General features: G+C 46.7%; 3 protein-coding genes across 3 annotated transcripts; 1 reads left to right on the top strand and 2 right to left on the bottom strand.

Moving 5' to 3' along the window:
- Nucleotides 1-1,762: 1,762 nt before the first annotated feature.
- On the bottom strand, nucleotides 1,763-5,083 carry HOO65_030662 (fungal specific transcription factor; the record flags this gene model as incomplete). The annotated part of the gene is made up of 6 exons (XM_071001825.1): nucleotides 1,763-2,707; nucleotides 2,774-2,907; nucleotides 2,971-3,158; nucleotides 3,223-3,849; nucleotides 3,941-4,589; nucleotides 4,786-5,083. 6 exons carry the CDS (start codon nucleotides 5,081-5,083, stop codon nucleotides 1,763-1,765), a joined length of 2,841 nt encoding a protein of 946 aa, XP_070860341.1.
- A 3,118-nt stretch (nucleotides 5,084-8,201) lies between these two features.
- Nucleotides 8,202-10,233, top strand: HOO65_030661 (COP9 signalosome complex subunit 1; the record flags this gene model as incomplete). Its single annotated transcript, XM_071002006.1, has 4 exons — nucleotides 8,202-8,271; nucleotides 8,431-8,876; nucleotides 8,947-9,714; nucleotides 9,805-10,233. The coding sequence occupies 4 exons, from the start codon at nucleotides 8,202-8,204 to the stop codon at nucleotides 10,231-10,233; spliced, it is 1,713 nt and encodes a 570-aa protein (XP_070860340.1).
- A 575-nt stretch (nucleotides 10,234-10,808) lies between these two features.
- On the bottom strand, nucleotides 10,809-11,554 carry HOO65_030660 (uncharacterized protein; the record flags this gene model as incomplete). The annotated part of the gene is made up of 2 exons (XM_071002383.1): nucleotides 10,809-10,837; nucleotides 10,984-11,554. The coding sequence occupies 2 exons, from the start codon at nucleotides 11,552-11,554 to the stop codon at nucleotides 10,809-10,811; spliced, it is 600 nt and encodes a 199-aa protein (XP_070860339.1).
- Between the last annotated feature and the right edge of the window lie 1,033 nt (nucleotides 11,555-12,587).

Genomic DNA, 12,587 nt, shown 5'->3' with positions numbered 1-12,587 from the left:
TAGAACCCGAGTTTGAGTGCTGTGAGATTCAGGAACGAAGAATGAGGTCATCGTCTAGCCTAGAGTTCTTTTATATGTGTGGTTGAATAATTGTATAGTATAGTAGGTATAGCTTGACGAGGATGCATATATGCTTTAAAGGTCAAAACGATTTTTAGGCATCGCAAGAGAGAGTCATATGCTTGCTTCATCATGACGCTGTATGCGGCGGCAAACAAGAGAGCTACGACATTATTATACCAGTGATGGCATTCTAAGATATAAGTTTATATCAACTTGGCAGGGTGAAGCAGGGTCGCCCACTCCTCCGGCTAGTTGTACGACCGGCTGAAGACTGACACACAGCGCGGCTAACTTGAAAAAGACGATATGATAAAAAGACGAATGCTATCCATGTTAAACAGTGCCCTCTACTTGCCTATAAAGTCAATGCCACGTAGCAAAACATTGGCAAAATTAAATCACAAATCGTGGTTAGGTCGGGCCACCAATGATCTTACTCAACGAAGAACTAAAGAAGCACTGGCTGAGCAGCGGCTCGACTGCGCTTTGGGAACTGAGGCATCTTTTATCGCTTCCCTTTTCTTTTGAGCTATTTTTACTTTCGTTTCAGTTAACCGTGCTGTCCCTCGGCTTTTCTTGGTCTTTTCTTTATTCTACAAGAGGAGACTCTCTTGGCGTGTTGTTCATTCACTATGAGATACAGGCTTGTTAGTCCTATTATGTCTTGGGCATGCCTCTACAAAACAGGCAATACATGATGTCTCTCTATCTGACAATCTGCTAAAATCTTTTGGCGTTGTTTGCAGGTTAGCCAATCCTCAAATTCCACGAGAATGTTGCTGACGATATCGAATCTCAACCCTTGGCTTTTATAGACATCTACGGCAACATCCGCTATGAGAATGTGACATACGATGGAAGGTCTGAGCTTGCAGAGTAGACTTGCGCGGAAACGTAGCTTGCGTGCATTGTAATGTTGCTCGTTTTGAAGATTTCGGCTTCGGAGGGGGGGGGGAGGGGGGGGCGTAGAAGTTAGAAGTACATCGTTTGAGCACACATACACATAGGTACTCTGTGTTCAGATCATTATAGCATAGATGCCACTTTTCAATGGGATAGTAGCTATATGATAAAGGCTAGCGTATAAACTAGCCCATCGTATGAGTGGAGTATGACGGGTCCAACCTTGGATTGCCGTGATTCAGAGTAGTGCTTGATGTGTCACTTGCCCTTGAGAAGACGTATCATTATTTTATGCTACATTCCAGTTAGGCCTATCAACTGACACTCTTGCTTCTCAGGTAGACGCCATGTCACATCCCATAAGTCACAGTATAGCTAAGAGTTGTTCATGATTGCCATGCTGCTTCGTCGTCTATTCGCTGTTTGGTTTAAGCAATATATCCACTACTTCATTCGTTCATCTGCCGCTGCCTCCTGTATGGTACGGCTCAATAATTGTGAGGCTTTCCCCTTCGCCGAATAGTGGAACTTTAGGAAGGCCTAGGTGGGTAGTAAGGAGATGTCAAAGTTGGAATTCGTTTGTAGGACCCCTTTCAGTCGAGGTTCTAGAAACAGTCACGTTGATAGTTACTTTAATTGCCTCTTGTAGCAATCTTGCTGCACGATACGGTTTCGCCAATCCTGCGGTATAGCAACGCTAGTCTAGTGTTCTCGGAAAATGGCAGGGCATCTTGCATGTCGCCATTTTCATTTCTTCTTCTATAGGTTTTCCCTATCTAACCTGTCTTGTTCAACTCTATCTCTCGGCCTCTTCTCCTAGTCCATCACCGCTGTTTCCGTTGCCTCCAAACACCCCCGTAAATCCGCTCCATTCCTCTGCCCCAAGCCCTGCTTTGGTATATCCTGCGAGCAGCGATTCTCTAACATGGACATCAGCTTGACTCATATCTACACTTACACCCATGTTGATCCCCATATCTATGTTCATATCCACACCCATACCTGACCCTATTACTGGTGTCGACACCGCTGCTGTTGTTGCTGTTGTTGTCCCCGGCACAGAGCAAGCTACAGCCGTTCCATGGTCAAACAGGTGGCCTGTATATCCTGCTCCTGCTGCCTCTCCCCTGCCTATCTGCCCACCAATTTGACGTGTCATGAATGCTGGCAGTGACGTGTGGCTAGCCGCGCCCGGGTCAAGATCTACATTCAGTGTACTGTAATCATAGCCGTAGTCGTAGTGATAGGTACTCTGGTTGAGAAGAGAGCTTCCAGCTGTGCTTTGGGTACAGCGTGAATGTGCTTCGGCCTGGGCCATATTCTCTGCCAAGTCCAAGTCAAGGGGTGTTGCTGTGTACTTGAATCCATCTTCAGGTGAGAAATCTAGTGAATCTAAATCGTCTATTGTGATGCTGTTGGACAACGCAGGAAATGCATCAGATTCATTTGGTCTATCGACCTTCGTTGTTAATTTCGGCTCCGAATGCGGCAGAGCATCAGTAGGCTTGTGGCTGTTAGCTCTGGGAGTGGGGGGGCCTGAGACTGCTTTGTCTTCCACGGCTATTGCAATTCTGCTCGCTCTTGAAACTTGCTTGGGAGAAGTCTGGCTACCGGGCTTGCTACTTTGCAGATATCTAAAATCGTGTTTCTCAAAGTAAGGAGCCGACCGCTTTCGAGCAGATGGAATTGGTGCTTGGGTTTGCTTAGAACTTAGATGCGCGGATAGACATTTGAATGTCAGCTAGCCACGCCTCGTGTTAGCTAGGGGTTCTCAATAGCCCAAATTGCCAGGATGTGCTTAGCTTACCTTTAGAGCTCGACACACGCCATGCGCCTCAATATCGTGTTTGGTCAGCTTTGTGATCAGATCCCACCCAGCATATGCATCTTCTAAGATTTCCATAGAATCTTGCGTGTTCGGATTTTCCGACACATGAAAAACTAGGGTGAGAACAGCAAATAGTTCGGTTGATAACAGTAGCCAGTACGGCCCGACTAACACACCCTGCTTTTGCATTTCGTTGCCGATATGCACAATGTTTCGGGACACGCTTATGGCTGCGGCAGCGTATGCAAATGCAGCTTCATCTATGTCTTGGTCTTCCACTAGTCTGGGAGCTGTGTACTGAAGGAATGGGCGATATAGAGCGAGCTGTACATGGGCATAGAAAAAGCGTAGTAAATGTTGCACACTAAGTGATGGGTCAGTATAAGTACCACGACACAGCTAGTAACATCGGGTTGTATGCTTCTTACCGAACCACCTCAATTGTGCCCTTAGATCCGGGCCGCCACGCCATAGGAAGATCCTCAAACCATTGCTGCAAATCTTTCTCAATCTCCTGAACCTTTTCATAGCTAATACGAAGCACTCGAGAGCATGCGCTGCTGGGTTCGGACTTTCGGACTCTTTTAATTGGATACACATGCTTTGTTACTCTGACCATAATTTCCAGCAAGCGTGCATGTGCATTGGAGGCTTCAAAAAAAGATTGTGTTTCTGGCGGCTGGGTCAGAATTTGATCATGGAGAATAAACTCGTCGTCAACTTCACTCGGAGGCTCTTGATCGACATCATCTTCGTGTAATAGAATCGGAAATCCTAGCACATGAGATACGTTGATGTCCAAGTGGCGGACTACAAAAAACGCACGGCGCCGTTCTTCAATCTCGATACAGCTCATATCTGAATGGTGTAAATTGCGATGAAGACCCATACGTATGCACATGCGAAGGGCCATCCCAATAAGGACGTACCCTTGCGTAAGGTCGGATGAGCCCTGAAGAAAGAGTATCATATGCAACAGAGTTTGAAGAGATTTCAGATTGCAATACCCCGATGTTTGTTGTAGAAGATGCTGTGAGATTTCGTAGTGCTTAAGTCTATAAAGATAGAGTGTGTGTGTTAGATGCTGCATAAAAGACCTTGATAATATGGGTTCATATTTCTCTATGAACAAGCAGATTTACTTACCCTTCCGTCTTATAGTCCCGATACCTAGAATCCATGGCAAAGGCAGCATCCATCGTTTGGTATGTGTATCCCAAAGCAAACACAGAATGGATCAGCGCAAGGTTATGGCGCTGGACAATGTTTGCATCATCTCCCGGTGGACTATCGTAGATTTGATCCAGAAGCTCATATAGCGATGGGATGTGGAGTATTCGAATCAAATGGCTTGTACTGTTCAGGGTGTAGTAATAACAAAGAGAGCGAGCTGTTTCTTTGAGTGGAAGACCATGTGCCTTGATTAACATTGAAGGCTGCTCACCAAGCTCACATCCATGATTTGGCACGACAGGTTTTGCAAGCTTGGGAGAGTAGTTTGGTCGGCAGTGAAAATCGACCTCTTCAAGCTCTAGGCCGAGCATACCATGGAAGTGATCCCTAATCCACAAGAAAAACACCGTACTAGAAGAAGAGCCGTAAAATTCCCAGGTACCATAGCTGTTGAGATTAAGATCCCCCATAGGTCCGGCGATAGATGCAATAGACTTGTCCGTTGAAGACCTCTCTTTTTCATGAGTGACTCGGGCTTTGCCAGTTTGCTTGCGAGCCAGCTGCCGGGCACGAATCTCTTGTTGCACCGCAGGGTCTAGAGCGGGATCAGCCAAGTCGACATCTGGAATATATTTCCTTAGCAGGCTTTCGGCGCGCTGAAGCTGGCTTTCAAGTGCCTCAATATACTGTGGGGTGGGGTTTCGTCTGCGATTTGAAGGCTTTATGTAGGTGCACTCTAGAAATTGAGAAAACAAAAAGTTGGTTATAAGGTTGGGAATTAAGTTGAGCTAAATGCCATGATATCGGAGGATACTTACTGTAGCTGTAGACAAAGCAATGGCTGCACGGTTGTTTGCCGTCGCATTTGATCTTCTTTTGGCGACATTCGTCGCAGGCCCTGGTGACTCTTCGGCGCTTTTGTGCAGGTTCATTGGAATTCTGATCTTGTAGTTGAAATCTGTAAAAGCCATCTTCTTCGCCGTCCTCAGACTCGCCATGCGGGCTTTTGAACGGAGAGACAGTCTCAGTGCTGTGTTGTGTGGAAGATTCGCCTTTTAGGGGCTTGGATTTTGAAGCATGCTTGGAGACACTTGAAGAAGTCGAAGGTGAAGGCATCCCTGGTAGCGTATGGAGCACGCCCTGTTACTAGGACTAGTAGATAAGATGAAGTATTTATGGCTAAGCCAGTGTTCCGATAAACGAGTAATTGTAGAGTCGTTCGCCGCATAGATCCAATCAGACGAGGAATCCAATAGGTTCCCGGGCAAGTTGGTTTGGCAAAAGTAGAGCGAGCTCCTCAGTATCAAGAATCAACAGCCATGCAGCCATTTGTGGTGTTGCTCCACACAAGCTACTCAACTCGTGGGACTGGCTCCCATCGACTAGGGAGGGGGAAAGGAGGAGGGGCTTGAATGTAGGGTAGCCTTGTACACTGTTTCATTCAAGGTGGATAGAGGTATGCTAGGTAGGTTGATAAAAAACGGCTACGCTAGCGTATTAGATAGATTAGTCCGTACAGAAACCGCTAAGAAGCTTAGCAGTGGTTGTGGTAGAAATGAAAGACTTGAGAATTATTGTTCTAAAGAGAGAAACAAGGCAAAGCCAACCAACAGAGAATGACGCTCAGAGACGAGACAAAATTGACGGCATGTTAACTTGGAATAGGCCTAGATTTTGAACAAAACATATCCTAGCAGGCTGCCCACGAAAAGTGAGGAAGTGTAAGGCCGGGTGTGTATGCGTACGGTAGGTAGCAGATAGTTGGGTGATATGGGGTGAAGGGTTGGCCTAGAAGCATGATAGGAAGAGCGGCTTGGAGAAAAGAAAGAAAGGAGATATCAGAAAAAAGAAGAGGAAAGCTCCAAGCAATATGGGTGAAGATGGAAGAACAATTGGAGAAGAAGGGGGGGTGAGGGGAAAGGGGAGTGAAGCTTGCTTGTGAAAGAAAAGGGCATAAGGAGAAGACGGAGAGAAGAGAAGAGAAGAGTATGAATCCTAACAGCCAAGCCAGTCAACCGGCGTGGACGCTGCAGCTTAGCTTAACAGGTTGTGGAGGTTGGTGGGATCAGGCCCATGCATGGCTATAGCACTGTAGCGCTGCAGCACCACTGTAGTACTGCATAGACATCATCATCTAGGTTGACATTGACCTGCAGAATTCTAGATTAGTCCAGATGGTCAATTGAGCTTTTGCGGGCGAACTCAACGGGCTACAGGGATAGTAAGCAAGAGTAGGATGGGAAGAAAACCGCGGATGAAACTCAGCATAGAAGTCAGGAAATGACACGTTTTCTTCACAGCCTCAGGCACAAGGCGGCTAAGATCGAGAAAGGCTGTAGACCCCAGTTAGTGGGCCAGACAACCAAAGCTCGAGGCATACTTAGCATAGCAAAGTAAGTAGTCAGCTAGGGCTAGTTAGCATGATATCATTTGAAACCAGCTTTAGATTCACCGGTGGCGTATGAGCAAGGTATAAGATAGACAGACATACAAGTATGAGGTGGGACTTGCATCGCTTGTTGTTTAATACAATTCAAGGCAAGGAAATGGGGGGCTTGCCTAGCTGCCCTTTATTCCGGTGGTACGAGAAGTTTAGGAAGCGTAAGAGTGGAAGGAAGGAAAAGTTTTTTTTTCCTGTATTGCCGGGGGAAATTGCAAAGATGTTGGCGGGATATTAGAAAAGAGGACGGCGATCGGATAAAAAGCCGTAATTTTGCCGTTTGTTCGGAAAGAGCCTATTGCTACTGTTACTAGCTCCTCCCGTTTTGTGCGACATGGAGGCTTACCAGGTACATCCAAGTATCTAATTAGCGCTGTGCCAGCACGCACTTGGCGCATATTATACTATCTCGCCCTTCTTAATCGATCAGAATTGGCGATCTTTGTTTTGTCTAGGCTACTTCGTTGATGCGCTTTCTTCCACAAATCGACTTGAAATCGAGAATGGATTTCAGGCTAGTAGATAACTAAATCGGTCAACAGCCAGTCACAGGTACTTCGTAGAATAAAAAAGAGGGCTGACTGTCCCCTTCTGGAAAGGACTTTTTGTTGTCTTTCCTTTTACTTACAGCTTGCCAAGACGGTCAAGGCCTGTGCAAAGGCATTTGCTTGCCCAGAGCGGGAGTGATGCACACATACGTACATGTATAATGTACATATAGGTCGAAGGGGAGGAAGACAAGGCCATTAGGCTAATACATGCCTGTATCTTGGACATCAATAATGTGACAAAAAGTGGGGCAGCGACAAAAGAAGAACAATAGAATAAGCAAGGAAGGTAGAAGTCTCTCAGAAAGTATAGAAGCAATGCAAATGAAACGACAAGGCTGGGAAAAACAACGGACGAACAAGAGCCACTAAAACCTTGTGTCATTTCATCTACCTCACTATGCGGCTTAGCCTCTTCTATTCCCTCAACTTTCTTTCATATTATATTCTTCGCGTTTTTTTTTCCGTGTTCCTATCTCCTCTCTTGAGCAAAGCTCATCAGATATCATACCAATAACGTCCCTCTCATAGCACAACCACAACAAACAAGCAATGCACAATTCTTGCTGTCAAAAAAAAGCTCTCACCTTCTCTGTCAATCCATCCTTGCCTACTCAGTCCCACTAATCCCTCTCTAAATATTTCCCTGGCTCTCACTAAAAAGAGAAGAAAAAAAAAAAAAAAAGAGAAAAGACACCGCCACACTGGTATTGGTATGTGCTTTGCGTGATGTGTAAGGCCTCTATGTGCCTTGGACTCTTCACTTCCCATTCTCCGGCAACCGATCAGAACATCCCGCTGGCAGGTTTTATCTAAGATAGAGGGCTTACTAAAATTCAACCCGAGTTATTTTTAGTACCAAACTCAGCCTTCGAAGGCAATAGGTAGGTAATTACTTTGAACATACTTGACAGAAGCATCGTAATTTGGGTTGGGGTCTTTTAGATGGTCACACCAAGATAGCTAATCTCGTTTCGAGGGTCTCTAGTCTACTTTAGGGTTAAACAGAGCGACTTGTGCAGATACAGTATTTAATATGGAGACACTGTGAAGAATAACACTGTATTTATGACGGCTGGCAGCCGGGGGCACTACCAGCTACTGCCAGCTGCAAGCGTTGGCCGTTGGTGGGGAACTCACATGCGGGAAGCTTAAGCTTCAAGGCTTCCCTGCCTGTAGCTCGCTTGTATCAACATGCTGCCTTGGCCTTGCCCTACATTTATCTACATTATCACCGCGACGGATCATGGCGTCTTCAGAGTTAGTATCAGTATTCTTTGACGAGCTTCGCAGGGAGGGCCGCCCTGTTGTAGACGGTATGTTTCCTACCCCACGGCTCAAGCCTCTCCTAATCGTGACGGTCCCTCTTTGAGCATATCTAATAAACTAATGACGACAACGCTGGATGGCTTTGAGCTGTATCTGTACGCCTGGACTTGCGTTTGCTGACAAGACACAATTAATTGTATATCTAGGCCCTGGCAACATCGAACTTGAAAGCTACCTCGCAAACTATGAGGGTACGTCCATTTTCCACTCCTTTGGCGCCGTAGACAAACTAACCGGCCGTTATCCTCTTCACATGCCTACAAAAATTCCGAAGCTGACCCTGTACGGCATATGCCACGATAAAAATTTAGGACGCACCCGATATGAGAGACTTCACTTTATTGGATGTACTAGTGTATCGTTATGCATCCCGGCGTTGAAGCTTGCCGTCGCTGAAGCAAAGAATGGCAGTGATGTTCTACTATACAAGAACGCTGTGAAAACTCTAGCTAAAGTCGCGCCTAATGATCCCGATGCTACCGAGGATGCTGACTGGGTTTCTACAACTATAGCCGCGGTGACCGAGGAGACGGCTCGGCTTCAGAAAGAACTCAAATTACACCGGCGTAACATGAACCAAGAGTCTATACGAGTAAGCATCACTAGATGAACAACAGGAAAGGAAGAAAAACCCACCCTAACGCTAACTCAACGGCCGCTAGCTCACCTATCTCTTTTTGGGCACGCATTACGAGAGAATCGGAAAGTCAACGCTCGCTCTCGAACAATTTAGCCTCTGCCGACCCGAGTCTGTTACTCCAAAACAATTACTGTCCGTACATGCCATGTGTGTGCGGGTTGGTTTCTACATGCGTGATTGGCACGTTGCCATGTCACACATTAGTAAAATGGCCGGCATTGCCGCTACAATCGAGAACCTAAATAACGACGAAGAGGCTGCCATTCATGTCTGCATGGGCCTCACGCACATGAACAGGGGCGAGTACCAAGAAAGTGCCAATGCATTTCTCCATGTAGGCTTGGCAACCCAGAACTCACCATACAGCGGTTATGCCTCACCTAATGACATTGCCGTGTATGGGAGTCTGCTATCATTAGCTATGATGGACCGCGAAATGCTACAGGAAAAGGTGCTGGGCAACCCACAGTTTCGCTCGTTTTTGGGCATCGAGCCAAACCTCCGCAAGGCTATTGTGGCATTTGTGGCAGGCCGTTATGGCTTGTGTTTATCTATCCTAGAAGATTGCCGGCCCGATTACTTGTTGGACCTCTATCTAAGCAAGCATGTCAATATCCTCTACGGCAAAATTCGTACCAAGTGCATCCGAGAGTACTGCAGGCCGTTCTCCAAAATTACCATCAAAAGCCTGCAAAGCGTCTTTGGAGAAAGGGATAAGAGCATCATTGACGAACTCAAGACATTGATTCGCCAGGGACACCTGCAGGCGCGTATCAATACTATCGATGGGGTGAGTTGGAGTAGCTCTTTCCTCGTTTTCTTCATTCTTGTAGTATCAGATAATTATTGGCGTGCTAACTTCTAGATACTAATCGACTAGCTCGTTACTTCGCAACCCAAATCTACTACCACAAATGTGCTCTATCTCACAGCGGTACGGGCAATGCGATTTGAAGATAACCTCCGGAATGCGTTGCGGTTGATTGGCTTGAACATAGCTGACCTAGAGCCTATGCTGGCCGCATCAGGTACGTCGGAAATGGACCAAGTGACTAAGGACTCGTTGCGGGCATGCTTTATGGGCAAAAAGCTTGGGGAAGATACGAATAGCCATTTTGATGTGAGATCATCAAACCGAAGTGCCGCCTTGGGCCTGGGAGATGTCACGGAGTCAGATGGACCATCAAATAGATTGGGCTCTCAGAATATGGCAGTGACACTGGCTACCCTGTCAGCTTCAGATACAGCGACTTCAATTGCGACAGCTACAGCGCCCGTGTCAGACGAGGACGTGAAAATGAGCGACTAGGAATACGTTCTGTCTGATACCCAGTCTATTTGATCCGGGAGCTGACTGCCAGTGGAACGAGTACTCCTTAACATGCATAGTTAACCAGGCAGCCAAGTCCCCTTTCTTTTCGGTGTACACAACACTTTTATTAGACGAGGGGAGGGACAAAGGCTCAAGCCATCGTGTCATGCCTTTGGTATCTCGATTTCCAATAAGGCTGTGATAAAGCTACGGTTGTGTCACGGTACAAAAGACCACTTGCATCGACACTCCTAATGCCTTGATCAATTATCTAGCAAATCAACGGATTGCCTTGAGTTCGGCATTTTTATTTTTCCCTTAGGCGGTTAAGTAAAGTAATTCTTGTTAGTGATGTCGTATGTTCTTCTACCCTCTTACTGTGTTTTACCAATATTGTCTCCAAGTACTCCCAGTACTATGTAGTACTTTGATTACTATGGCAATGTTCATTCATGTTCATAGATTTTGGTGTATTCTAGTGATTATGCCCCTCAACAAGATTCATGTCCCGCCTTCTCACTGCGAGAATATGCCAAATATGCTTTTTATTTGTACTGTTTGACGTCTACTCACTAATTTTCCTTGGTGGTACGACGGTCAACTTTGTGTGTTTTATTTAGTATTGTTTCAGAGCGTTCGCCCTCCTCTTTAGTATTTCCTTCGCCAAATTCAATCTAGCAACCAACAACGGGCACCTCCGCTTCATATTCCTGTTTACGTTTCTATTGTTTATAGCAATAATCTTACGCAAGGTCTGGAGCTCTGCAAGTTCCATCTCCGTTAGTCCTGTAGAACCGCCTACTAGCGCCCTCTGGGCACTCTCCACCTTCGCCACGGCCACCAAGAGGGGAACCGCATATACCATATGCATGGAGACATACATGGCGTTCTCGGGGGTTGCAAGGGTCGTCTTCCAAATCGCATTCATAGCGCGAGCGCGCTGCTCATAGCGCTTACGACTAGCATTGGTGTCTTGAACGGGCTCCTTGAAGTTAGCCCAATCAAAGGCCGGCATTTTGATGCCTTTGCGCCAGGCCTCAAATTGCTTCAGCTGGGCGGGAGTCATGGATAGCTTGGCTAGCTCAGCTGGGTCTCGCGTTTGATAGGGGGTGCATGCGTAAGCGGTGTGTACTGCTAGATTCTTGCCGGACTTGACCAGCGCAGCAAGGGCCTCAAACTTATGTGTAGCTGTGGCCAGATCATCTGTCTCATTGGGAATGGGAAGAATAGGCAGAGTGGCGTCCTCAGGGGCACTGCAGTCCACCTCCTGAGAGGCGCCCGCAAATAGGTCGTTGAAGTTAGGAAGCCTCGCAGCCATGTTATTGGAGGAAAGGACAGCGAGTAGGGTGTTAAATTGTGACCAAGTAAGAGGGTTAAAGCAGCAAGTAGGTTTATGTAGTGTTGGGAGACGATAAGAAGAGATAGTCGAGACAAGAGCTTGAAAGTGGAGGGATTTGGTTCTCCCCTTTTGCAATTTGGGTTTACTTTTATATGTATGCTTGCTCGTATTGTTTGACGTCTACCTACTGGATTTCCACGTCAATACGATGACATGCTTGGGATGGAAGCAGCTTAGATATTGTCATCTTCCAACACTACTTCCCGGCAGCCAGCCATTGCAAGTGAGCGTTGATCTGAACTTGAACTTAAATTTATCCAACATCTACGGGAATCACAGAGATCAAGCAACGCTAGATTGGATACCTCAAAGAATTAACCCCATTCAAGCTTCACTGTAGGGCTTTGACGAGCAAAGCGCAATTGCTCCCAAGCTAAGTTGTTGCTTGCGTCCGCTCTATTGTAGTTGTAGTACAAAGGAACAAGAGGATGAAGAAATTGAAGACGTAGAACCAGTTCAAAAGAAAAGTATCAAAAACAACAAGCAACAGCTCGGCACTCTCATGAACAGTTTCTTCTCGTTGCCTCGGCACTCCCACGGATGGCTAAAGGTCTTGACTTGGTCGCACCCTGCGACTGGGCAACGTATTTCTGCATTCGTGTGTGATACTCTGTAAAGTCGCCGTGTCCGGAGCGCGCTGCCAGGATCCGGGCGACTGTACCTCTGTGTAGCCAGCCCTTTTATCCAGCCGATGTCATATGGTCTCGGCCAGCCCAGCGCTCCACCGAAATGCTTGATCTTCGGGCAGTTTTCTTTCATCCAGTTTCGGAAATCTGCTTTAAAGGCTTCGTTCCTTCACCTTCTTGCTGCCGTCGGTGACATTGTCGCCTTTGGGACCAGAAGGTCTTCGTTCTTGCAACCCGCTTTGGCCAGCTGGTCGACTGCTTCATTGCCCGGGACTTCGCAGTGTCCTGGGACCCAGTGCACCTTGCCGACCGGCTCTTTCAGGGCC

The sequence above is a fragment of the Ceratocystis lukuohia genome (assembly GCF_044167205.1).
Source record: "Ceratocystis lukuohia strain C4212 chromosome Unknown Supercontig3_pilon, whole genome shotgun sequence".
In the NCBI taxonomy this organism is placed as follows: domain Eukaryota; kingdom Fungi; phylum Ascomycota; class Sordariomycetes; order Microascales; family Ceratocystidaceae; genus Ceratocystis; species Ceratocystis lukuohia.
Note: the sequence above shows the minus strand (reverse complement) of the source record. Positions and strands in the feature narration are given on the sequence as shown.